Source organism: Pomacea canaliculata, linkage group LG10 (genome assembly GCF_003073045.1).
Source record: "Pomacea canaliculata isolate SZHN2017 linkage group LG10, ASM307304v1, whole genome shotgun sequence".
NCBI lineage: Eukaryota > Metazoa > Mollusca > Gastropoda > Architaenioglossa > Ampullariidae > Pomacea > Pomacea canaliculata.
Genome location: NC_037599.1, coordinates 9,808,832 through 9,835,994, shown reverse-complemented (window position 1 = coordinate 9,835,994; position 27,163 = coordinate 9,808,832). Strand labels below are relative to the sequence as shown.

General features: G+C 35.4%; 2 protein-coding genes and 1 long non-coding RNA gene across 9 annotated transcripts; 2 read left to right on the top strand and 1 right to left on the bottom strand.

The window, feature by feature from the left end:
- The first annotated feature begins 1,350 nt into the window (after positions 1-1,350).
- On the top strand, positions 1,351-14,960 carry LOC112574374 (protein wntless homolog). 2 transcript variants are annotated; one of them, XM_025255407.1, is made up of 13 exons: positions 1,351-1,502; positions 4,280-4,573; positions 4,726-4,862; positions 5,017-5,172; positions 5,640-5,776; positions 6,036-6,076; positions 6,547-6,674; positions 7,920-8,017; positions 8,211-8,274; positions 9,344-9,487; positions 10,076-10,229; positions 11,006-11,086; positions 11,865-14,960. In XM_025255407.1, the coding sequence occupies exons 1-13, from the start codon at positions 1,397-1,399 to the stop codon at positions 11,963-11,965; spliced, it is 1,641 nt and encodes a 546-aa protein (XP_025111192.1). In that variant the 5' UTR covers positions 1,351-1,396; the 3' UTR covers positions 11,966-14,960. The 2 variants fall into 2 exon arrangements, with proteins under 2 accessions (XP_025111192.1, XP_025111191.1); XM_025255406.1 differs by having other exon boundaries at positions 11,844-14,960.
- On the bottom strand, positions 14,932-25,529 carry LOC112574376 (UPF0600 protein C5orf51 homolog). Of its 6 annotated transcripts, none has more exons than XM_025255418.1 (9): positions 25,426-25,529; positions 24,289-24,410; positions 22,845-22,904; positions 18,354-18,472; positions 17,876-17,969; positions 17,421-17,473; positions 16,536-16,664; positions 15,937-16,042; positions 14,932-15,290 (listed from the first exon to the last, which is right to left on the bottom strand). In XM_025255418.1, exons 4-9 carry the CDS (start codon positions 18,420-18,422, stop codon positions 15,040-15,042), a joined length of 702 nt encoding a protein of 233 aa, XP_025111203.1. In that variant the 5' UTR covers positions 18,423-18,472; positions 22,845-22,904; positions 24,289-24,410; positions 25,426-25,529; the 3' UTR covers positions 14,932-15,039. The 6 variants fall into 6 exon arrangements, with proteins under 6 accessions (XP_025111203.1, XP_025111201.1, XP_025111202.1 ...); XM_025255416.1 differs by having other exon boundaries at positions 17,876-17,965; XM_025255417.1 differs by lacking the exons at positions 24,289-24,410; positions 25,426-25,529 and having other exon boundaries at positions 17,876-17,965; positions 22,845-24,168.
- Positions 19,223-20,417, top strand: LOC112574377. The gene is made up of 2 exons (XR_003101425.1): positions 19,223-19,945; positions 20,314-20,417. It is a non-coding gene; the product is annotated as an uncharacterized LOC112574377 (long non-coding RNA).
- Positions 25,530-27,163: the final 1,634 nt, after the last annotated feature.

Genomic DNA, 27,163 nt, shown 5'->3' with positions numbered 1-27,163 from the left:
ATTATCAATTATAATTATCTTTGTAAAAAAAAAAAAGAAATAATGACTTCTTTGTGATTACGTAAACATTTTGCAACTGAACAAGAAGAACTTTAACAATTCTATGGAAATGACTCTTACGAAAACATCAATACTAATTTATTTCTTGGAAGAAGCTCTTCATATCCTGCTTGAATGCTTCTTGTTCTTCTTCCAGTTTTTCAATTCGTTCCAGACATTGAAACAGTTCCTGTATCTTTTCATTGAAAATAGGACCCTGCTTTTCATAAACTTGATACATACGCTGCTCCAATGCTTGGCTCATTTTCTCTACCTGCATTGATAGATATTATATGATATACAGAGTTCTCATAGCTTCATTTAAGCATACATCAAACCCCCAAGTGTTCTCTCTCTCTCACATGTGACTACATGCACGCACACCCACCCTTCATTTCTTTTAAAGGTCACATTTAATTAGATTTCTCAAAAAGTATTTGTTAAATACTTTTCAAACCACAAAACCTCATTTAAAAATAAATAAAAATCAGAAATAGTCATTCTTTAGTTTTTAAAAAAGCTTAATAAAAACAATGTACGTTGAAAATATTTCTTTTGTGGTCAACCTAAACTGCTCGTCATTTAGGGAAATATAGGAGTAAGGACAGTTGAAGTACGAGCAGTTATCATACTTTTAGACTATATTCTCACACACACACACACACACGCGACGTCCAATTTTTTTGTTAAATCAAATGATAGATTGACTTATTGAATGAATTGTGACCATGGCCTATATGACTAAGAATAATTAAAAGCTGTTGCTAGCGAATTTAGATGTCATCACCTGTGCATGTAGTCTAGTTTTGAAGTTTGTTAATAGTTGAGTGTCTGCCTTTCGCTTGACGTTTAAAGCGTCAACGATTTGTTGTGCGCGTTCACTTAAATTTTTCTGATGTTTTTCCAAGTCACTCCTACACGGGGCATAGTTATCGGTAGCCGTTGCCATTGCTTTGAAGTTTGAAGTAGTCTGCTTTTACAACAATCTTAACACTGATAGTAATATTTGCTGTAATGACATTTGTAAAACAAACATAAAAAACATATATTCTAAAATTCTAAATAACAAGAAAATAAACAAGTCTAAACAAGTCTAAATGAATTCACATTGATAACTTGAAACTGACGGCATAACAAACTTCTGGCGTCTGCTAACCACTTTAAAAAAAAAAAAAAAGTTCAGCGAAACAAACTTTTCTTACAATACGACATTCTAAGCCTATTCTACTTTATTCCCTCTTTTTTCTTTTGCTTTGTTGAATAAGAACATGTCAAAACTATAAATTTTTCTTATTTCTTAATAAACAGGTGGCGCTACGATAACTGCTGAACTCTGAGCGAAAGTAAATGTCTCAAAATGGCTGGTGTGGTTCTTGAAACTCTGAGCACGAAAAAGCTGATCATCTTGATCACCACTTTGTTTTTGGCTTTGATTTCATTTTTCCTGATTGGAGGATTAATAGGTACGTTATATGACGACGCATTTATAGGATGATATTCATATAAGCTATTTTTTTCTTATTTGTGTCGAGGTGATCAGTCATAATCGATAATCGACAGATATTCGATACTATGAAGAGGATATTGTAGAATACCTATTTGATGTATATTTTAGTAATAGTATTGAAACTGTATGACAATAATCGTAGGTCCATATGATATATAAAAGCTTTGGTAAAAGTGATTAATATCTGCTTTATACCAGTAACAAAAATGTGAGCTGTCATTGACGACTCGTAGAAAGTAATACTAGAATTAGAAATGTCCACAGAAATATGAAGAAGTTACTTTCCTATTTGCATTTTCATAGGAAAATATTTTTGCCCTGCTATTTCAAACTATCAGTTTAAAAACTGACCATAGCAGTTTAAGTTAAATGATTCCCCTCCCCCCAACAAACGAACTTAAGCTTTAACCCATAGCAGAATTAATTTATTTGCCAAGAGACATTGCCCGAGAAATGTGTCTTGATGACGATCACATCCTGCTCGACAAATACCAATCACATACAGAAAAAAAAAATCCTCTCTTTGCACCCATACATTAGACACACACTCTTTCCACATACACATCTGCACACACACATTTTTCTCTGTCTTTGTTTTGTGATAATGTGGTGCTTCAGTTTATTGTTTATTCTGTTACCCTCGTAAATAAAGAGTTGTTATTGTTCTTTTTAACTTTCTGTACAGAAGCGTTGTTATTTAATTTTTTTTTTCCACTTTCTGTACAGTACCCACACATTTCAGATTCATCATTGACTGCATGCAGAGATATACCCAAACACATATGCGAGCATGAATGTTCACTCACACATTGCCCACAAACACATTAATAATTTTTCCTAACTCATGCCTCAGTGGAGTTCAGGGAGGCTACTGTTTTGGCAAAAAAAAATGTTTTGGAGGTAGGATGTTCTAGCCTGGACATGTCTTTACTTGACCTCAGAGGACATGCAACTAGATAGAGCATTGGCTGAGTAGTTTATACATCATCCACAACCTTGTGCACCCCCTACAAACTACGTGGGGCATAGATTGTGCCTAGGGGGGGCAGGTCAAAGCCAGTAGTTCTGCTTCTGGGTGTCTGCCATACCAGCCATTGATGGAAATTATCAGTACACTCTCAATCAAAAACTGGACCAGAATGGCCTTCTTAAGTTTTCAGCTGGTGCAAGATATAAAGTTATTTTTGGGCCTTGTTTATAATCAACACCACATTGTTTTCCTTGCTGAGGTCGTTCGAGATGGATCCCAGGAACCTGAATTGGTCAGCTTCTCAGTTGCCTCACCGTTGAAAATTAGAGGCTCCACAGGACTTCTTTTCCTGCAGAAGTCAGCTATCATCTCCATGATCTTTAAACATTGAGTTGTAAACCGTTTTCACTGCATCATGCCACCAGGTTATCAACCTCCTGGTAGTATGCAGACTCATTCACGATAAGACCTTCTACCATGGTGTCATCAGCAAATTTCTTCATCTGAATGGCTTTTAGATGAAACACAGTACAGGAAGGGAGAGAAGATGCAACATTGGGGTGCACTTGTGCTGAACACCAGGATGTTGGCTAGGCAATTATTGACTCTTTGGGGTTGGTGCAAGAGGAAGTCAAGGATCCAGTAGCTGACTGACAGAAGAGACCAAATACTGAGAGTTTACCAAAGATTATCTGCAGAATGATGATGTCAAAGATGGAACTGTGGTCTACAGAGCCAAGTATTCAAAGTGCTGGAGGTTTAAGTGAAGAGCTAGAGAGACAGCAACAGAGACACTGATCGATTGGCCTGATAGGCAAATAAAAAAGATACCTCAGGTGCATAAGAGATGTCTGATAACCAGTCTTTCCAGAACTTTCATCACTACAGATGTCAAGGCCACCAGTCTGTAGTTTGTGACATCACCCTGGTTTTCTTCAGGACAGGGATGATAACTGATGCTTTGAAAGGGCCAAGGACTGCAGAGTTTGAGAGATGTGTTGAAGATAGTGTAGACAAAAGAGAGCTGGTTAGTGCAGTTCCTCAGTGTGGGGGGAGTACATGCCATCAGTGTCTGCTGTTTTCCTGCAGCTTTGATGTCAGAATAAGTTGCAGATCTCATCTTCTATTGGGGATAAAGGAATTGTGAATGTCACTGGTGTTTTTTACTGCAGCTATTTTTTTCCGTGGTAGTAACATTGTTTTTGATTGACCTCTTCGTGCTAACATTCTCTCTTTCCAAATACATAGCCAATGAGTAATAGGTGATAGAATACTTTCAAATTCTTGTAAATACTCTTGTAATGAATGTTTTATATTAAATGTGTTGAAATATATATGTTTAGCTAATAAATACTACGTAAAAGTGAATTGGGACAATGCATAACAACACCATGAGTATAAAAGATCAAGCAAGATTGACAGGCTTGTTCCTCATTTCCTCATTCTTTACACACGAAAACAGACATTAAGAATACTGACCATAGAATTGATGCGAAGCTTTATCCACCAAGATAATATATCCCTTTACTTGTAATACATTCTCTGACACACATGGTTAAAGTAAAAAAACTTTCATATGCATCTTTTTTTTTTAACTACAGTTTGCATTATGATACCAGAGGAATTAAGTAAAGACTTTCTTCTCTTCTGTTTAAATGCTACCAAAATTTCAAGTTATTGTCAGATATAATATTATAGAAGACTTGATTTTCTGTTAAATCTTTTATTTTGGTGAGTAATGTGTAATGGTGCTTTATTTTCAGCTCCAGCTCCCTCCAGCACTATTGTCTCTATTCCAATCAACTGCATTGATTACGATCACCCTGTCCCTAAAGACAAGAAAGCTTTCATACCCAGAGGCAACCATAGCTGTGCTTATGTTGAAAATTTATTTGACAAAAGTGTGGAGACAGAAAAAATTGAGGCCAACCAAATTGTGTTCAGCCAGTGGCTACCACTTCCAAGAGACAACCACCAGCTTCGTATGTCAAGATGGTTTCAGTCTATGCTGACTGTTATCCAAATGGATGTTGTGCATAACAGCAAAAACCCTTATCGTAAGTAGATTCTGCAGCAAGTATTAGTTTACCATCAGTCAAGGACCTGAAATAGAAATTACTTATTTGATCTTTTAGATGTTTTTAAGAAGTCTTACGTACAAAACGTAAGGCAAGAATAGAAGTAAACAAAAATGTAAATCTGTGTTCAGCTCTTGGAAAAAATCCAAAAATGCAGCTTGAGTGCCACTTGTTCTACCGTAATGCAGAAGATGATGAGAATGATTGGAAGGAACTTGCATCTGCTGTTGTTGAACGCAGACTGGACTGCAGAATTGATGAAAACCAGGTATTATGCTGGGTTCTTTACATTCTTAATTATATTTGGATAACAGATTAATTTGTCAGATAATAGGTTTCACTAACAGGGGCTCATGTAGACTGTTTAAGGGTATTTCAATAAGGTTATAGTTTATTGATTTCTGTAATGCATTCTCTTGCAGAAACAGGATGGAGATTTATACGAGTGTGATCTTCTACCATTCTTCGAGCTGGGAAGTGTTCATTATGACTATTATTTGATCAACATTCGCTTACCAGTCAGCAAAAGAGATGATGAAATGAATAAATTGGGGACGGTTTCAGGAATGACTTTCATTGTAAGTTGTAGCTGACCAGCAGAATTTGTTGAAGCAAATTTAATCTTTAACATGGAAAAAAAGGAATGAGCAAAGAATATTTTAGAAAGGAGAATGTTCTCTGTAGGCAAAGTAAGCAAAGCAGGATGAAACTGAGGTAACCTGAAAACATCAACTCACCTAATGGGGTTGATTCTAGAGCAAGTTCTTGCTTAATGCTAAAAACTGTTTGGACAGAAATATCTGTGCTGCATGTGCTATAAATTCCAACAATAAGGTCTAGATTGTGCATTATTTGTTGGAGATATTTTGGGTAGCAAAATTCAATTTCGTTGCATTTTAACAATGGTTATGAAGCAAGCACTTTTTATTTGTGGCTGACTTCCATTTATTTCTGCACCTGTCCTTTTTTTTATTGAAGGGGTTTGGGGTGGTATTTTGGGTTAGATTTGTTAAATGCCAGTTGTTTTTTTTTTAATGTGTTCCAGACAATTTTCCAGAATGGTGGCTTCACTAAAGTGTGGTTTTCACTGAAGACTGTCTTCTTCCCATTGACTTTATCTGTTCTCATTTGGTTTTGGCGCAGAATTCTGCAGTTAAGTCGCCCAACAAATTTATTGGAAAGGTGATTTTGATTGTGTAGTTTTGCTAATAACCTGTTAGCCTGTAGTATTATTGCTTTTCTTTTTGGCATTCTGGGATTTAGATCATTGTGTGTTTTTTGTTGCTCGTTAGGCATATCTATATTTGGGAGTCAGTTGGTGACTTTTAAAGAACTGCGGCTTATGTATATTTTCAGATAAAAGATGTATGTCTCGTTAATCAGTAAGCATAGAAAAAATTTTCAGTTTTTTATCAATTTTACAATCTCTTTTCTTGTACAGAACATTGTTTGCTCTTGGAATAATTCTTTCAATTATGAACTGTAAGTACTTTTATTTATTTTATTTATTTTTGCTTTTAGTCATGACTTCATGTTTCAGATTTAAGCTAGACAGAGTTAAAGACCATGAAAATACAAGTATGCATTTGGATATGTGTGTGTATACATGCGTGTGTACATGCTTATGTATGTGTTTCTTGACTGCAAGTTTTGTATGCTTTTGTCTGTTTAAACTTATGGTACAATTGATACATTTAAATTCTTTACTAGTTCAAAATGTTTGTTATAGAAGTTGCCAAACATTGCATAAGTTTTATTTCAAGAAGCTTACAAATTGAACAAAGTACAAGTATTCCTGACCACCTTTGTCTTGAGCAGTTATTTGCAAACAAAAATTTTCAGGAAGTCAGGCATTCACAAATAAAAAGGTTGCGTGTGTTTCACTCTTGACACAAGTACTTGCATTTTCAGAAGAAACTCCAAAAATCAATGGACTCTCCATTATTTTACAGTTCCTCTTGAGTGGATCACATTACTTGCGAATGCTCCCTTTGTGCTTCTGATAAATGATATTCGAGAAGGAGCGTTCTATGCCATGCTTCTGTCATTCTGGCTTATCTTTGCTGGTGAACACATGATGGTATGTTTTGAGTATCTTCTTTTCGGGTAGATAACTGGCTAGAACTTTGTGACAAATTGTGACAGTTTATTATATATTTGTGTGTGAGTGAGAGAGAGAAGGAGGGGGAATGTGAGAGAGCAGGATTTACTGGTTTGGATGGCGGGAGAGTATCCTGTAAGAATACCAAGGCCACTCTCATATTAAAAATGGAATTTAGGCTTAGACACAGTTCACTTTTTTATGGCCTGAATCAGTAAAATGATTTTTAAACATTAGTCACAAACTAGTTGAAATGAAATATGTAGAGAGCAGTTTTAGTGAGATAAATATTCAGGGTCTGTACAGATGAGGAAAAACTTGAAAAGTCGGTATATTTTGAAAAATGATTTCCAGTTCCTGGAGAAGTCAGGATTTGAAGAAATTAATTGCATGTCGGGGAAAAGTCAAAAATATTTGCTGAAAATTGATTGTGCTAAATCTTATAGGCATTATTTTTGTTTAATATATGTGTGTGTATGTGTGTGCTTTGACATATGTACTGGAAATGGACACATGGCTGCGAATAGCTTCCCCAGCTGATTTGACGGTTGTTGTTTGCACTGGCATCATTATCATGATCCTCTTACAATGTCAACAAAGCAGACTTTCTTTAATAAGCTGTGGTTTACAGATGAAAAATATATAACATTTTTTGGCTGTGGCTTCAAGAAGCGAAGAAGGACAAAGCCAAAGATAAATGTGATCTTTGCAGCAAGGAAGGGAAACTTTTGAACATGGGTATAAATGCCAAGCATAGTCATGTGGAAAGCAACAGACACAAAAGACTCCTTGCTAATGCCACAAACCACCTGGCAATGAAAGTCTGCATAAAGGGCTTTTATTACATTTACTATTTTCTGTGATATACCATAGTGTTGTTAAGGGGTTCACCTGAATAGTTTTGTATTTTCGGACACATAAAAGTATGTATTGATTACTCCTGAAAGTTCCGAAATATGCTTGTGCTCTCAGTTTGTGGACTGGATGAATGAAGCTTATCCTGGGAAAAGTCGGTATTTTGTTTTTTGTCATAGTAGTACTGACCATGAATATTGAAAATTTTCTGATGAAGATTGTGTTTGTAATAAACATTTTTTTGTGACTTTATTTTGAATTTAAATTTTTTTTTATTGGCCGATAAAGGGCACAGTGGGAAATATTTGTAAATGTTATTTATGAGTGGATTGTTTTTTTCTCTGTAAACACTGTTCTTTTTCTGGGTAGGATTCACAAGAAAGAAACAAGCTGTCATCTTACTGGAAGCATCTTTTGGCTGTAATAGTTGGCTGTTTGGCTCTGCTTATCTTTGATATGTGTGAAAGGTGAGGGCAGTGGTCCAGATCTAGACATTTTTTTAGTTGATGTGTATGTTAACAGAAATAGTAGAAAAACTACCGACACTGACAAGCTTATATGATGATTAAGTGTGTACTGCTGGTATGCAAATTATAGATTGTCATTTTATTTGTGTAATGTTGTATATATGTATTTATGAGTACAGTACTTTTTTTATAGGGGTGTTCAGCTAACAAATCCATTCTACAGCATTTGGGCAACCACCACAGGCACAAATCTGGCTGTATCCTTTTGTGTCTATCGTTTTTTTTTTTAAACATTTTTATAGTTATTTGTAATGTTCTAAGTTCTTCTTTAACCTGCTTTTAACTTTTACTATTCTGAAGGTTTTGGGTACTCTGCTACTTTGTTTTGGGTTGTATTGCAAAACCTTTCTGATCAAATGCAAATATATGGCAAAAGTCAACTTGTATACCAAACTTAAGAAAAGCAGGAATTTATTATATTAAAAAGAAAAGGCCACAGGAATCACTGTCATTGAAATATCTTTAATTAAAATAATAATTGTTAGCATGGTCTGCTAAATGCCAATGATCAACATTACATTTACATTAAGACAATGTATTTTAGGTATTTAAATTCTAATTACATTTGCCTAAGATACTGCTATTTAAATTTAAATTTGTATGCCATTTTGCTGGCCTCCACTGCTTTATTTGATGACAGAAATGGTTTAAATATTTGATTTATTTATTGAAGAGCCCTTTCGCTCATTTCAAAGGGAATCTAAACAATTTACATTACAATATAAAACAATATAATAGAACATACATCATAAGCTCAACACTAAATAATGAACAGTTAAGAAAGAAAAGCTGCTTGCAACACAAGGTTTGAGTAGAAATAAATTTTCAGACTATCAGTTAAAATTGTAGCTGTGTTGCACATCAGTGTAGTTGTGTTAACATATCATCTTGGTGCCTAATATCCAGAAATCCTTTAATTATTAGCTTCACTTTTATGCTTATAAAACTGTTACTCATGAGAAAATATCAACTTTTATTTGTCTAAATTTCTGACAAATCGCTTTGATGATACCTAACTAAACTAAATATTTTCACATGCTTGATGCCAGGTCACTCGTATCTTTAGACACCTTTTGCAAATTTTCTTTTCCATGTAAGGAGTTCTCTTATATGACTTATGCACATTTTTAAATGATAGAAAATGTTGGGTTTTTTTTCCATTTTTGTTAGTCCTTGTGGCATCAATATAAGCTGGAAGAAAATGTGCACAGATTACTGTTTAGGTTGAAGAGGGAGATTAGGTAATTTCCCTTGACTTTTTTCTAGCTTGCTTTCATCATCCTTGCTGGAATTGCAGCTTGTGGCTACTTCCTCTTTCTGAGCTATATGATCTTCAGAGTGTTTCGTAACATCAGCACCAAGACAGCCTCTCTACCCCAGATGAGCAGTGTTCGCCGCAAGTTTTATTCAGTCAGTATATTCATCCTTTCATCCAGTTTGCAATTTGTAATTGTAAAATGTTCGTCTGAGCACTCATCTGTTTATTTCTTTTGAAACTCTGGCAAGACAAAATGCTTAGGATGGAGTGTTTTATACATTAAAAAAAAAAAGAAGTAACTTTGCAAAGAAGTTTACAAAGATCTGCTTTATTTTTAAACTGTGTTTATCTTTAGTCTTTGGTTTTAATTTTGTTTTAATTAGACTAGTTTATTTTATCAAAGAATTTGATCAATTTTTCATTTCAAAGTAGTAAGAGAATATACACTTTGGTTTGCTGTTTTGTTTCCATTCTCAGTCTAGCCTGGTCCAAGGAATGTAATATCAAAATAATGTAGCTTTTTGTGTGCACTTTATAGTGTGTGGTTCTCAAAATGTGAAGCAAAATAAGGCTTATTTTGTCTGAGAACTGTACCTAGACTTGCCACATTTTGCTCACTTCAGAATAAGTTTTACTAAAAACAGGATGTGTTTGGGCAGGGGTCCTTACAGATCTCTTGTACGGTTGAGGAAAAAAGTAAAGCTTTTAAAAACAAAGACCTTTTCCTCTTCTTTACCCAGGGTCTTATTTTCCGCTTCAAGTTTCTGATGCTGACAACCTTGTTGTGTGCTGCTTTGACAGTGATTTTCTTCATCATTAGTCAAGTCAGTGAAGGCCAGTGGAAGTGGGGTGACGACGGTATTTCGCTGGAGTATTCTAGTGCTTTTCTTGCAGGTGGGAAATGATTCTGTTGGATGTTTAAAAAAGGATTATCTCTTAAATCTCCTTATCACTCCAGACAGGAAGATACGTTGATAAAATACATTTTTTTGATGAATTTACTGGACTACTCTCGTATGAAAGAAACCAAATTTAGGTATGACAGAGATTATGTTTATAGATCTCAGCTTAAAACACAAGAGAAAGAATATGTTATATTTCTATAACATCAGTATTCAGCATTTTTTAGCTTTTAAAATAATTTCTTTGTAATGTCATATATTATGTCAGCATTTCATAGGCTGTAAAGTGATACTACTGAAAACTTCGAGAATTTTTAATTTTTCTTTAAATTACTAAAGCATCAGTGAAATCCAGGGTTTGTATTCATGAAGCATGTTTACCAGCTGAGATAGTTAAATTGGCTAACTGCATGTAGCGACTAGAACCATGAATTCATGGATTCAGGGTATGCCTTCTTATGAGCTGGTAGTTTATCCAAAGAGCCCTCTTCTGATAACTTTTTCCAATGAATGTTAAATATGGCAGCAATTGTGATTGATTTAATCTGACAGAAGCAAATAAAATTTTGTAAAAACTTTACTGATATGGGGGGAATAGAACCGTTTGGTACAAACCAATTTCATTAAATAATAAGGATATTTATTTATGTAATGCCTTTCCCATCATCCAAGCAAGGCTCAGCTCATTACAATAAAATGATTTTATTTTTTAACTTTAGTATTCTACACATGCCTTAATTATTAAGGTAGCTGTCATTGTTTTCACAGGTGTGTATGGCATGTGGAACATGTATGTGTTTGCTTTGCTCTCCCTCTATGCACCATCTCACAAGACAATGGGTGTTGCTGGTAAGTTTTTTTAACTTATTTGTATATGCATATAATGGTGAGACAGCTCTTGCTGGTTTTGGTACATGTGCCACTGGGTCCATTTTGTGCATTTATTTAGAGCTGTTTGCCCTTATGTGTTAACCGTAATCATTACAGGAAATTCTTAGGCCAAAGAATTTTTTTCTATTTTTGGATCTTTGGTTTATTTCATTCTATTGGATAGCTTTCAGGTTAACTGTTGTACCCTAAGTTTACAGCAAGAAGTAGATGAAGCATTACCTTTTAAACTGCAGCCCTAGAGGGTTTATAAAAAATGAAGGGAGATATAAAACAGGGTATATAACCTTTCAGAATTCTGAGTAGGGAATGTTAAATGTTAAAGTACCAAAAGCTGGTGAAGAGAAGGCTTGTGGAGTCTGAAAAAAAAAAAATAACATTAGCAAAATCCAACAATGAAGAATTTATCAAACGGTTTCACTTTGTTTGATCTGTGAGCAAGTAAATATACTGAATCAAGAAAACGGGTTTTTCCAGGAAGGATTAAAGGTTGGTGGTCCTAAGGGTAAACGTCCATTTATTTCAACAGAAATTTATTGTATTATTTAATCAGATGAATGCATACTACTTTCCTAGGAAAATGTTCTAATGCCTAGTGATGCCTATTTAATATATTGGCTCTGGCCATCAACTGTAGTCAATATTAATGCATTAGCAGCCAGAATTATACAGTAAATACCCTAGATACAGCATGTTAAAAGTACTCGCTGATTTTCAGTCCCAAATATTTTGCATGCAGAGAGTTTGGATGAGACTCGAGAGGAAGAAGTTCAGCTGACACAGATCCCCAGTGAATCATCTGCACTTGCCTCTATGATCACCAAATCAACTGTTGACTAATAAAGTTCTGGTAGTTGCTCCAAACAGTTCCTTACGGATGCTGTTCATTGTGAGATCACGCCTTCTTGCAGATTTATGCAAACTTCGGTGTTGGAAAGAACAGATGACAGATCTTTAATTTTATTGTGTGCTAGATATACATCAGAGAGATCCCAACTTTTTTCTGATATATGTGTGGAAACAGATGGTAATGTACTATAAACGTTCTTGCCTGTTAGTATGACACATGGCAAAGGATGCTTGTTTGTGACAAACATTTGTGCTGCATATCTGTATGATTTATTTGTACAGACTCTTTATTTTTTAAATAATAAACCAATTCTTTTGCACAAACTGCTTGGCTATTATAATGGCAGGCTAATCCTGAGGTGGAAGTTTTCAATGCAAAATGGAGTTTCAGGGTATGTTTTATATTTTGTACAAGGAAAGCTTCAGTAGATAATGTTACTAACAAGAAGGTAGGTCTTTGTTTATTCTTGAGCCAGTCGTTATATGTAAAGCCTTTTTGATGTGTTTGATGTTTTATGCCCCTTAAAAATTCAAGCATATCTGCATTTTTGTATGTTTAATATTTCTTTTTAGAAATTTATATTATTGATCATTATAAAAGATCGAACAAGGTTCAAATTTATAATACTGTTCTGTACATTTGAGGTTTTTACTCTTTCTATGTGCATGTTAGATACCATGTAAATCTTTATTTTGACAGATGTGTCCAATGTGAATGGATACACATTTAGTTATGCCTATTGGGTTATTGGAATCAAAGATAACAGAATTATAGCAGTCAGGTATTCAGTTTTGTGAACAAAGATTATTTCCTAGGGGTTTTTTTTTTTCTCTTAGGGACAAATCCATCAGCAGGGCAGACAAGGTATTATAGTTACCACATGAATTAGAAATTCATACAGCTTAGAATTTTTGCATACTGCACCCTTTTAAAGCCCTTGTCCACAAAGTGACTATCTAGATGCACTACTGTTTCTCTCTTCAAAATGTTGAAAGGTTGCATTAGGTGGGGTAGGGTTTGAGAAAGATTGGTCTTATGCCGATCCGGCAACTAAGGCTATATCACAGCAAAGCATCTGGTCCCGTAATTAGGTGCCAAATGCAGAGAATACTAAATGTTGAACAGTGGATGTTTCTTATAATGAAATCAGGAGTGAGTTTAAATAATTTTTTTTACGCTGTTGTTTTCCTTCCCAAGAGTTTTCATCACAAGGTTTACACTGTTATCTTTAACAGCATTATCTGTAGAATGCATTATATGTATTTTATAGAACTATAACTGGCTGTGTTGGCCACTGTATTGAGTACTTCCAATATGCAATATACTACTGGTGTTTACTTTTACATAATTTTTAATACATTTAAGTGCATTTCGTGTTTGTTAGAGTTCTGATATTTATGTGTTGTCTCCCTTTTCCTGCACCTATTACACTAAACTTAGGATTGCATGAAAAAAGGCATGCACCAGTTAAAGATATTAAAGGAAAATAAACATGGTCTCTTGAAGCATTATTTTGGGTAGGTGAAAATTTAGACTTGGCAGTAGCAACATCTACAACTCTGGCAATTTCATCATGTCCAGAGAGATGGTATGATTTTTACTATATTGAAAAGCTTTAAAATTAGGTTTCATTCATTCATAGCAGTTTTTAAATTTTGTTGTGTTTGATGTATACAGCTGCAGTGTTTGTTCTAACTCCAGTGAAATTTATGGAAAGAAAAAGGGGTTGGGGGAGGTAAGGAAACTGGTGTTTTATGCTAAACCAGTAACAGGCTATATCATGGCAAAGCAGCCAGTACGCGAGCAGCAAGTTGTTATTGAAAGATAGCCCTAATTTGTGTCAAACTGTTAAAAAAGCTGTCAATAATTTGTTACAACCGTTCAGTAATTTCATCGTTTCCTGTTTAAGCACTTTAAAGGCAGTTTTTCACATTTATAGCAAATTTGAGGCTTGCATTTTAGAGTATCTTCAACAAAAGAGCTTTCTTTTGAACTGTCATTTGCATCATTTTAGTATGATGTTCATGCGTTTCTTTCTCACCCTGGTTCCCAAACCAATACTACTAAAATTGCTGGAACAGAAAAGATTACTGCCTCCAGATGAGAGTTGCAGCCTTAGAGTAAGTATTAGCTTAACCATTCACCAGAGTCATGCTGATACCCTACAAAAGTCCCTAAAATGATTTTAGGTTGTCAATTATGGTTCCAATAAGTCACAATAAGTATATTTGAGGGTTTGTGGGAGATATGATTTTTTTACAACAGATGTTGCACCACATATGTGTCTTCCAAAATGTTTGCACACATTCTTTCTAGAGGTTTAGATGATGTCAAAGTTCTCTATGGTGGGTGAAATTTATAATTTACATTCACTTGTTCTCTTTTTTATAAGGTCAATCTGGGTCAAATGTAACTTGAAAATTCATATTGATGATAATGTGTATACAGCAGTTTGACACACCATGCACTTTCACCTAAAAAGTGAGAACAATTTTGTACATTTCAACAGATTGTGATTGATAAAGATTTTTGTTTAGTGATAGGCATTATGTAAATTTATACATTAAATATCAAAAAGCTTTTTTAGTATTTTGATAAAATGTTTTTTTTTCAATGCATGTGAAAAAGATCTGCTTCCATTTTTAAGTGATAATATTTTAATGTTGACCAGTCAAGAACAATGTGCATTTATTGGTTCTAGTTCCACTTAAGTGGAACTGCATTCAGGTATTGTGATTTTTTTAAACCATCTTGCTGGTACACTTTAACTTTTGGATATTTCTTTCCATGTGCATATTTGTAGTAAAGGTTGTGAATGTTTCATGTTTTGATGCATTTTTGATCACTTTAGATCAATAAATGTTCAGAAATTATGAGCAAGAGTTACCTCATCTAAGTTTTTTGTAATTTTTCGTTTGCTTTCATGCAAAGAAATAGTTCATTATATGACTCATTGTAATAAATAAAAAATCCTTTAAAGCTGTACTTACTGGGTTAAATGGTCTACATTAACTAAAAATTATTATAACCATACATTTTCATCAGTTAAGCTAAGTAATGTTTGTTATTGTTGTAGACCTCTTGACAGATAGCTTACATAGTGTTCAGCTTTCTCAGCATTCCAGTTAAGAGTTTTGAGTGGTCCTTTTACAGCACAAAGGTAGCTGTTCAGATGCTTTAGCCCTCGATGCCTGGCTGTGAAACTGTCATGCTGATCATCTTGATGAAACAGTCCTCTCTCTTGAGCACAAGAATACCAGTAACACATCTCTCCCGCATAAATCATGGCCAGCAAATGTGTATCACTGAAAATACCTGCAATAGCAAAATTCACATAAATTTTAGTGCAGTGGCAACATTCAAGAAAATAGGTTAAGAAAACTGCTTTTGCTCTACAGATCTACATGTCTGTCAAATACATTCTGAAATATATAACATCACACTCAACAGAGACCCTTTTCCCAACAAAACATGCCATTTCTATAATAATAATAATACTGCTAATTACTCCACACATTTTTTTTTTTCTTTATGATTCATGTACTGAGAAATTTTGATAAATCCCTGTAACAAGCTCTGTAGCCAAAGGCTCATGGAGAAAAACTATATAACAGGTTTACATTTTGTTGAAATTGTGCAGTTTGCATTTTAGTATTATAAATGTTCCTCACTGACCAATATGGAGACAATATAATTCATGTGTCAGGAAAAAAAAGCAGCATAAAAGCATGGTGTTTAGAACTGGCGACACACATTTAGCTAACATAATACAGTTGTATCTTCAGAAAGAATGCTACCTGGCTAGGTAAGTCATTTTGCAGCCCTATGCTCCTCGAGGAGTAACAAGGACTAAAACTAGGTAAGTTATGAAAATGAGAATTATGTTACATGGCAAACAAGAGATGGTCTTCATGGTGAGGGAAATTCACAGAACATTTTATGGTGGTTGAGTATTTTATACCTTGGTTAAGCAGCTGCATTGTGTCATCAGGTGCTGGCTGACAAGATGATGAAGGCTGCCTGACCTTCAACATGTCTTCAAGGAAGTTTACTCCATCTTCAAGACACTATCAGTTTAAACAGACTTTTAGAGTGTCTTAAGCAATGAGGCACAAAATATCAACTTTTCAAGGTCTCCAAGTGCACTAGAAGTGGAGAAGAACAAGAGTGGGTAACAATGTATCCCTTTAATCATCATACATAAATGGTATTAAAACAATTGGGTGTTTCCCTCTAACTTATGTCCTCCGCAAAATATTGAAGCACTGCAACTCATTCCTTATATGTATACAACTGAGAAATGAAGAATAACCAACGTTCTTTAAAGCAAACTGTTGCTAAGTCAATTGATGTTATAGCATGAATTTTTTGCTATACAACAAACAAGGCAAGTGCATAAGGACGAGTACTGTGTATGCACAAACAACATATTCACACAATTAGGGGGAAAAAATTTCAGTATTTTTATTTAAGTCAAATAAAAGCTAAAACTTCAAAACAGTAAGAGATAAAAAGTTACAGGTAACAAATCTGAAATTTTGTAACATGAAGTCGACAAACCTTTTTATACTGTGCCAGTTCCTGCTTCAAGCGATCCTGTGACTGCAGTGTGTGGCAATACATATAGAGTAACGCCCCTTTTCTCCAGAGTATACACTCCACCAGTTCTGTCCCTAAGATCTCTAGCAGCTGAAAAAGTCAAAGCATGCATCTCCACATGTGCCTGGATTTGCTGATGGTGTGCTGCAGGCTGACCAGATGTTTGAGATAAAAATAGAAGCTGTGTATGTGTGAGATTGGTGCTGTTTCAATCCTAATAAAAAATAGTCATCACTATATAAGTAACTATTTGTTCTGTCTTTAAAGTTGAGTGTTTATATTTATACAAGAAAGAACTTGAATACAGTAATCCCTCACCACTTCGCGCTTCACCTTTCGCGACTTCACTATTTTGTGGATTTTTATAAGAAATTAATGGGGAAAATGATTCGAGGATCTACGATTCTTCATGGATTTTCTGCAAAATTTGATCAGTGGAAAATATATCTATTTTGTGAATCTTTAGATTAAAAAAGCCCAAAGTCTATAAAAATATATTACTAATATTAATTCTAACAATAAAGAAATATTATAAATAATAAAATTAATATGTATTACAGATACTGTATTACTTTACAGTACAGTACATATTATGTGTTGGCTCTTTTATTTACTGTAAAGGTACAATACATGCGCAGAACAGTGTGGGAATGATTATTAGGGAGATGGGAAAGGTTTATTTAGCGTAAAAGTATTTGGAGGGTTTATAAAGTTTTAATATAGTGTATAAATGCATAAATATACCGTTTGTATTTCGCAAATTTTTGGTTATCGCGGGTGGTTCTGGAACGCATCTCCTGCGATAAAAGAGAGATTACTGTATATACAAAATACATGAACACTTACGGTCGGAAAAGGCCTGCATTGTAAAGCCACTTCACAAACTTCATCCAATAATTCTGAAACAAAGTTATTAAAAAAGATTACAATATAATGTAAAAAAAAAACTATTGTAATATACAAACATTTATGTATAGATATTGGTTTTATCAATATTTTAATTAATTTGCAGCTCCACATGAAGACTTAAAATAGTAAAAGTTCCTGTTCTGGAACACAAAGCTTGTTAGCTAAATTTGCTCCCCCCCACCCATCCTTTTGTACCTGAAATTCCATAAAACAAGTCCTATATTTGGCTTTATTTCTAGACTTTTTCTGCATCAGTGCACATCTCTGAACTTAAGGTATCAATGCACACACAGTATGTACATCCTTAGGTTGCACATGTATGAATAAACACACACTTGACATGATAAGGGAGTGAAAAAAAACAATTTGAGAACAGGCAACAAAATAGTTACCTCTGATGTTGTAGATTCTTGTGTTGCATGTGTCTTGTGGGAATTCTTCATCAACTAACACTGTCTCATCCACATATGTGTAGTCCAATACTAGCTGCATCCAAATGCAATAACTGTCATTGTAATCCTAGCAAAGTAAGTCTGAAAACGAAGACTAGACGGAAACTGGTGTAAAATCACAAGAAAACTTAAAATAATTTAGCTAGCAATTCTATTAAAAGGTTAGACATATAATTAAAGAAATCAAATGGCTGTGGTAAGTCAAAATAACTGTAAATTTTGTGTTCTAATTTTTTATGAACTGTCCGTCATATATAACTTATACTTTGTTCCAATAAAATAAATGTATGAACCGTGCCACTGTAATTAGTTATCTATTTGCAGGAATCTACTTATAGATTATGAAAGAAACGGTAAAATCAATAAAATAGCAACAACATTTTTCAAAAGGTTTTAATGCTTAAAAAGACTGTCATACATGCGCTGTTTTCTGAAGGAGCTCTGCCACCCTGATTTCGCTGAAAGCTGTTGCTTGGAGCGCCTGCATTAAACTGTTGCATTTTGTTTTGCAATGTTGAAGGGAACCCGATGTCTCACCTGAAAGAAGAAGCACTTTTCCTAAACTATGAATTAATAAATAAATAGCTACATGAATTATGGCAACAAAATAAACAAGGACAAAGACTATTTAAGACCGTTACATAAACAAAAAGCCCAAGCATTGCACAGAATTTTTACGACTGAACTCCTCCCCCAAACATCTCAATATAGCACGACTATAATGACACGAGTATGAAATTCTTTCCTTTCAGAAATAGTCTCCAGTTGTATGACTTGCCTGTGGCAGTATTTAAACAATGACAAATGTCATTTTTCAGTCGCTTTATGAATAGAGACAATGCTTCACAGGACCGATTTGCATCGAAAGAGGTGTTTACGCCAGTTTCTTCGGTCATGGTGTTTGGCTAGCCAAAACTGTATCTGACTTTGCCGAGACTACACCTTTGTTCCTGCACGTTAATTCATTCTTATATCACGTGCTTATGTGGATCATCTTTATTACCACATTAATCATGTAGCTACCCTTTTGTCATAGACTAAATTTCATAGGTTCAGTGTGATGTTTTGTCAATTTTCTGCTGTGGTGAAGCTTGTTTTTCCCAGCAGACCTATTGTGGAGTAGCGGAACGTATATATATACGTATTAAAGTCAAGAAAAAGTAGGCAACACCACTTCATGCAGCAGGAAACTTTTGCAGTAATTTTTCAAGTAAAAACTACATCTTGATAAGCGATCAACAAACATCAGATATGCTCATCTATACACACACACTGCAGTCTATGATTTATTATGAAAATCGCTGAAACTGACCTAATTTTGTTTTCAAAAGTAGAATTCCGATATTTATTTCGTGGGGATAAAATAAGTAGTTGCATGGTGTGGGATCAGTATACAACCTATAAAGTTTATAGGTTATACTATAATCTACTTGGCTGGGGGCTCAAGCTAACTAAAGGTGTTAATAAGCAATTTAGTGTGGTAGCACGCTGCAAATGTCAACGGGGTTTAGTGCGGGTGTTGACGGTGTGTGAACAGCCAGGGTGGCTGAAATCATACTCCTACCAGATCTACGGACTCCGCCCCAGAGTTTACGACAGTCTGATTTGATTTGATTTTGATTTGATTTGTGCTTCGGCAGTTCGTATAGGCCAGCAATGTCGATCGCATTTAATTTTTGCTTCGTATACGACACTGATTGTTGTGGGTCAGACATAGTTATTTTCTTGTCCATACTGTCGGGAAAATAGAGTTCTATTTCTCATACTTCGGACAATGGCGTGGAGACTTCTTTGTCCTCCACCTGAGCCACGGCCATTAAATTGTGTACCACGTGATACGCATCGTGGCGGCTCTCTATACAAATTTCAACACATGGGAGGTAACTCTCGTAAAAAGGAAATACGGAGTTGTTGTTCTTAGTGGTGAAAATTTATTTTAAACTTCTAGAATCTAGAGTCATGGTTTCATGGTGTGACAACACTTCTACGTCCACAAGTTCCACCTACACGGTATGCCTCATTCCTCTAATTCTGAGCACGGACAGACATGATTTATTTATTTTACTTTCTTGTTTCTGTTCTGAGAGGTAATGCCTGGATTTTCAGCAGTTTTCCGACCCACTAAAGATGGCGACGATTTTATTCAATATAGCCAGTGGCAGTACCACATAATCTTAGATAAAAATAGCGTAAAATTCAGTAATTTTACAGAATTTCCTACTGAGTAAGAACCTACGTGTTTCAAGAAAGCCGCAACAGTAAAAGCTTTTTTTTTTTCCATTCTAACAGAGAGAGCGGCTAAGTGAAATCTCCCATGCTTTTAAATATTTGCTTATAATTTCCATGACAACTGACTCATTACAATTGTCATGTTTCAGGTCTGATAAGATTACAACAGACTCAAGAGGTCTTCTATTGTCACTAGAAAGAATAGAGTTGATGAAGCTGAGATCTTGAGCTTCATGGAAAGTTAGTCAACAGTAAGTGTAAAAGTACTTTTACCCAAAAGACAATAAATACAATCAGTAATTTTTGGAGAGCACAAAGATATGTTTGCTGTGAAGAGCGAGATGCAGGTCCCATGTACACTCATAAAGACTGAAACGAAATATATGGCTGAGGCACAAGAAGACTTAAGCAATAATGTAATACCTTAAAGCAGAAAAGTTCATTTTGCTCTGATTATAATGAGACAAAATGTTTACAGAATGATTTCATGCGGCATGACAGTATCTTTGGCCAAGAACTCCATAATATAAAAATTGATCCAGCTGCACAGACAAACTGGAGGTGTGAGAATGTTCCGAAAGTGGAGATAAATTCTCAAGATTCCACTTCTTTCATTAAAATTGAGCAGCAGCACACTCACAGTGTGAAGATAGAATGGCCACATATGACTGAGCATAATCATATAGTAAAGACTGAGAGATCATGGCCTGGCCAGGATGCAATTTCTCAACTTGATAGTGATAATGAACTTTATTGGATCTGCCAAGGCGATACTTATGAAGTGAAGACACAGTATGCAAAAGAACCAGTCACTTCTGAGGTCAAGCATGAAGATCACTCTGTTCAAGGCGTTGGTTCTGCAGTAAAGTCAGAGCAGACAAAATCACACGCTCAGTCCACAATAATGGAGCACTTGAAGGCACAGAGTGTACCACAGGAGGTGGAGTGGAATTGCAGGAAAAATAAAGATATTTTAGCCTGTATATCATCACCTGAACTTCAAGATGTGGATGTTGCTGGAGTAAAAATACACAGTGATGTGATATTGTGACTGAAAGTCCTCAGCATGAGAGAAATGTAAAAGTGACAGAAGCAAGCTTCAGTACTGAGTCAGAAAAAAGCACCCTAGTAGCGATATTGAATCTGATAAGTGCAAAGTGTGTATGTCTTCATTTCATTTTACATCCTTGCACAAAAAACACATGTCGGACCACACTGGTAAACCTTACAAGTGCAGAACATGTAAAGCTGCCTTCAAAGGATTATCCAATTTGAAAAGTCATATGCTGGCTCACAGTAATAAGAAGCCTTACCAGTGCAGTGTGTGTAAAGCTGCCTTCAAAAGATCATCTCATTTAAAACGGCACATGACAGTTCACAGTGATGACAAGCCTCACAAGTGCAGTGTGTGTAAAGCTGCCTTCAAAAGATTATTTGGTTTGAAAAGTCATATGCAGGTTCACACGGATGAGAAGCATTACCAGTGCAGTGTATGTAAAGCTACATTTAAAAGATCATTTTGTTTAAAAGAGCACATGGTGGTTCACAATGATGACTATTCTCACAAGTGCAGTGTGTGTAAAGCTGCATTTAAAAGATTATGCTCTTTGAAAGGACATATGCTGGTTCACACGGATGACAAGCCTCACGAGTGCAGTGTGTGTAAAGCTACATTTAAAAGATTATCCTCTTTAAAACGACATATGCGTGTTCATAGGGGTGAGACGCTCACCAGTGCAGTAAAGCTTTTTTTGAAACAAATCCTATTTGGAACAACATAGGCAAATCCACAGTATAAGAAACATTACCATTGCAACATATGTAAAGCTGTCTTCAAAAATCAAATGCTTTGAAACAGCACGTGCAGGTTCACAGTGATAAGCCTCACAAGTGCAGTGTGTGTAACATTGCCTTCAAAAGTTTATTTCATTTGAAACAGCATATGCAGGTCCATACATATAACAAGTCTAACGGTTGAAGTGTGTGTTAATCTGCTTTTAACTTCTTCAGTTGGTTTGAAAAGACACAATCTAATTCATAATCATGTTGAATCTTACCAATGCAGTATAAGTAAAGCTTCTATTAGACACTTATCTACTTTCAAAAGAGACAAGGTGAGTCACGATGATTCTAAACCTCACCAGTCTGATGTGTCTAAAGTTGCTTTCAAGTCCTCACCTGCTTAGAAAATGCACATGCTAATCTACGGTGATGTGTCAAATGATCTGTGTGTAAAGTTGCTTTTAGGTATTCATCTACTTTAAAAACACAAATGACCTATGATGGTGTTTGCTGTTACCCCTGCATGCTAGGTAAAGCTGCTTTGAAGTTCTTATTAAGTCATCATCCTTGCAAACTTTGGAAAGCTGATTTTAGATGATTTTTTTTTTTGAAAACTGGAAGACTGATCCCTAGAGGTGTTAAACCTTCCTAGTGCCATATTTGTGATGCTGGAATTAGGTCATTCAATTTCAAACAGCACATGCTCATTGTTGCTGTGTTACACCTCACCAGTGCAGTTTGTGTATAAAGCTGTTTCAGGTCATTTCTTTGGTTTAAAATATGACATTGTGATTCACTGATCCTAAGCCTCCTCAGTACACTTCAAGAGACTATTTGAGAGCAGAGTATATGTTAAAGCCTATAATAAGCTACAGAGATGAGAGATGTTAAACCTTACCTCTGCAGTGTGTGTAAAGCTGCTTTAAGGGACTTGTCCTCCATCAGATATGATACCTGGCTGTAAGAAATTCATCAATGATTAAAATTTGCAGCTGTTTGAAGTATGTTATGATATTGACATACACAGGTATATTCAACATTTTTGTATTATTAAATCACAGCTAATGTGCTAAAATTAAGGGATGGGAGCTGGGGTTGTGTGTGTGTAGGGGGGAGAAGAAAAATAGTAATTGATGGAAAGAAAGAAAGCCAGAGAGTTGAAGGGGGCAAATAATAATTTATGCTGTAGACATTGAGGCACTCCTCTTGGTTTTCCTATTGTTGAATTTTCCTTGTATTTATTTTCTTGTGGATTGTTTTGTCTTTATTTCTTTTTCAAATTATTTGTTTTGCTGCAAAATAAAGCTCTCCCTATAGCATTTGTTGAAACAGAAAGTATTACTTTTTATTTAAAGTATCTAACACAGTGGGTTTTAGATATAATGATTTACATTTATTGCGTGGACACTGTTTTACTGATATTTTTTTTTTAATGTTAATGTTTGCAGAGCACTGCAATTGACATAGACCTTATAAAGGCAAAATGTTTGGATAGAAGGTTTTTTAGCTTCCTGATTCTTTTTGCTCATTGGAATTGATGGCATAATAATTGCAATCTGTTTTTTTAATGAGTTTTATTACATTGTGTATCCCTTGATATGCATATGAAGATCCTGTTCCTACTGGAGGAAAAATTACTCTAAATGACTGAATAATTTACATCTGCTTGGAAGAATTTCTTATTCTGAGTTAATTGAGAAAATTTATGTTTGCAGCGTTCAAAGAATGAAACAATTTTCAGCAGATACATTGTTTTGTTTTGTTTGTTTGACTTTTATGATAAAAATGCGACATTCCCAGTTCTAGTTTTTAGAGCATGAATTTGCAGGCTTTCTTTTTCAGATATTTTGCAATGAATATGTTGGACTGGTGTTCATTAAAGAAACTATCAAATGCAATTTGAATGATTTTTTTTTTATTTGCAAAATGATAATTAATAAAAGCAAATTCAAGAAAATTACTTAGTGAACTTCAAGGAGCTGTCATTAAGCAATAGCAGACAAGAAGAGAGAATGAATGAAAGAAGGAATTAAAAATGCCACATTCATCTCATGTTACATTCATCCTTCTGTGTGACATTTTTTAGACATAACTATAAGCACTCTTAAAAATTAACCTCATTATTATTAGCGATTGATCCTTAACATGGTCTTGTTACTAGCGATGTTCATATGTATGTGTGCGTGATTTATACTTGCTTATGTTGTAGTCTGATAAGTAGGGATACACTAGCCTTAAGTAAATGGAGGACAACAAATGTAGAGTTCAAAAACCTCTTGTATATACTAGTTATATCTAAATTCCGCCTACAGGAACCTTTCTAGCAAAACGAAAGTTGATACTCATGAAAGTCCAGTGGTGTGAGTGGAAACAGGTGAGCTTATGCAACAAGGAGGGGGAAACCGTAGCTGTCTGCTTTCTGACGTGTCTCCTTTCCCAATCAATTTGCAGGTGTAGCCTTAAGCTGCGTGTAAAGAAAGCTATTAGCAAACGACAAAGCAGTCAGGTCACACAAGTTGAAACCTTTAACTGTAATTTATAATTCTACCTCCACTGATTAGTAAATTAAATATCCAGCCTGCTAAGGAAAGCAAACATTATAGACATTTGCAGTACATCTACAAAAAGAAATAAGGCAAACATTTAGAACTGGCAAAGTGAAACAAGCTCAAGTTCGTCTGCGCTGTTTTAACCGCATGGTTATTGAACTCCAGTGTGGATTACAAGGTCGCTGGTTCAATCACTGGTCGGACAGGTGAATGGATCAACTCCTGCTTTGCAACAATGGGGGACTTCGTTTATCAGAAAAGTAAAAAAATGGGACAAAGAAGAGGGTTAATCTAATGAAAATGAGCGCTGATGCTAAAATGTAAAATATTAAGAGTAGAAGGTTTCCATAGCCAAGATGCCACAGCTAAAGTGGCAGTGAAAGTGGTTCATCGTGTCTAGGGCAATAGCCAAGAGCACAGTGGACACAACGGTACCCTTCGTCTCCCAGTTCATAGGGTGGGTCTAAGTTGATATCAATTATACACTCGTGATTCGTAATTTTTCTTCGCTCAAAGAAGACACACGAGACACTATTAATATAATAATAAAATGGTGACATATTTAAGGAGACCAGACGTTTCGGGGGCGAAAGCGGGACACGTGGCGATGATGGTGCCGTCACCGTCAAAGAACGCCGAAAACAGTGATTTTTAAAGAGAACGGGCACATTTGATGGACTTGCCAGAAAGCCAGAAAGCGGGACATAGGGCGTCCCGCCCGATGAGCAGGCGGGACACGAGGTCAAAAGCGGGACTGTCCCGCCTAATGCGGGACGTCGATCTGGTCACCTTAGACATATTAAGTTGTGATGGGTATCAGTGCAGCAGCTGGCGGTCGCTTGTGTTACCAATGTTAAAGGTCTTGAATCGCTTTTAACTACAAGTGTGAACAAATATAGACAAATATATACACAATTTAAACAAACATACACAAATCCAGGAGGAAATGTGACCGCGCCACCCTGTTCCCATTAACGAGCGGCGCCGGGTAGTATGCTCTGTGAGTAAATGAAAACATGAGGAGGGAACTCCTAGACCCTTTAGAACTTGTTCCAGTATGTATTACTTCCCCTTAATATATGGGCGAGAGAGGGGAAAAAAGTCAACCAAACAGGTATTTTGTTGTTTGAAAGTGGGAAAAAGATTCTCTAGGTCAGTGGTTCTCACTAGTGGTCCGCGGGGATAAGTCAGGTGGTCCGCGGCTGACAGTCGTCATATGTCAGCAAAGTGATGTTTAAAGTGGTGCATTCCTCGCATTAACATTTTAATTACAAATAACGAGGTACGTAGTTTTATGTCAACTTATTACTATGCTACTGTCACAGAAGTACATTTAGTTTTGAATTGTAATGAAACAAATGCTGCAATTTAAATTTGAAATACATAGTACAGAGTGATTTTTAGGCCTTGGTGGTCCGTCATATTTTTTACTTAGGCCTTGGTGGTCCGCCATAGCTTTTACTTAAGTAAAGTGGTCCGCGGTCCGAAAAACGTTGAGAACCACTGCTATAAACAACTCGATCTGTTCTGGAAATGTTAAATAAAAGAACCAGGAAAAGCCCAAACGTATAATTAATATAGAGAATGTAATAAGAAAAAAGCAAAGAGTGAAAAAATGTTTACAGTTTTAAAAATCTATAAGCTAATTAATCGACCACGAGAAACGTAAATATTCGTGAAAGGAAGCACAAACAATTCTTAAGGGAAAAAGAAACCTGACTTCAAAAAATAGAAAGAAGTACTAGAAGAATCAAGTCTTTAACTGTATTATTTTGGTGCATCGATCATCATGCAGATAGCAAAACAGAAATTAAAGCGCAGTCAAGCTAGGTATGTTAGATATCTACTGTTCTTCTTTTTATCAATGAGTTTGCAGTATAACAAGTTATTAAGTATCTCTTAAAGGTAAACACGTAATGCAAATGGTACCAGATGCAATAGAAAAGTTATTGTTGCTTTTTTGCGATCGACGTGGCACACACTATTCTCCAGTACAGTTTACAGGTTTACAAAAACAAGTAAATATAACTTGCACGTAGAAGCTAAGAGACTACATTTAACAGTAAAACTGGATAAAACTAATGCACGATCTTCAAAATGGGTGGCCATTTATCAGTAAAAGAAAAAATGGTTCTATTGAAGCAATACAGTACCTGTGACCAACTCACACAAATATGTTTTTTTCTAAAATATCACTGACGGAGGTATTTAAGAAAGGAAAAATAGGACAAGATAGAACTATATTAAAAGTAGTGCATAAGCTCGGTTTGGGTTACCAAAAAATTATATTGGAATATACTTGACACCCCTGTTGAAATATGGGTCTGGAGGAAGAAAAAGAAGCAAAGGAAATAGGAAAAGTTCGCGTTTTTTGCAATGGAACGTCTCCAAATTTTTCCCAGGACTGGTTTCCCCCGCAAAATATTTGGGCACCGCTCGACCATTAGTACCGGGAAGACGCACCTCCGTTACAGAATAATTAAGAAAGAAAATAAGAAAAGAGTATAGATGGGAATCTTGATATCAGACATAAAATGGGTGTCCCCTTTACCCGATATACGGGGAGCCATCTGCCTTTGGAAATAGAGAAAAGATAAAAGTGGATAAATACCAATGACAATAACCCTTAACCCATAAACCGTTCTTTATTACAACAACAACAATATTA

Bases quoted from the DNA above. Each gene is read 5' to 3' on its own strand.
- LOC112574376 (XM_025255413.1), bottom strand. From the start codon at position 18,831: ATGACCGAAGAAACTGGCGTAAACACCTCTTTCGATGCAAATCGGTCC. The intron at 17,970-18,353 runs GTATGACAGTCT...ATTTGGATGCAG, and splicing joins TCCTTCAGAAAACAGCGCAT to CTAGTATTGGACTACACATA. The intron at 16,043-16,535 runs GTTTGTCGACTT...TTAAACTGATAG, and splicing joins AACTGGCACAGTATAAAAAG to TGTCTTGAAGATGGAGTAAA.
- LOC112574374 (XM_025255406.1), top strand. From the start codon at position 1,397: ATGGCTGGTGTGGTTCTTGAAACTCTGAGCACGAAAAAGCTGATCATC. The intron at 6,675-7,919 runs GTATGTTTTGAG...TTTTCTGGGTAG, and splicing joins TTGCTGGTGAACACATGATG to GATTCACAAGAAAGAAACAA. The intron at 8,275-9,343 runs GTATCCTTTTGT...ACTTTTTTCTAG, and splicing joins CCACAGGCACAAATCTGGCT to CTTGCTTTCATCATCCTTGC.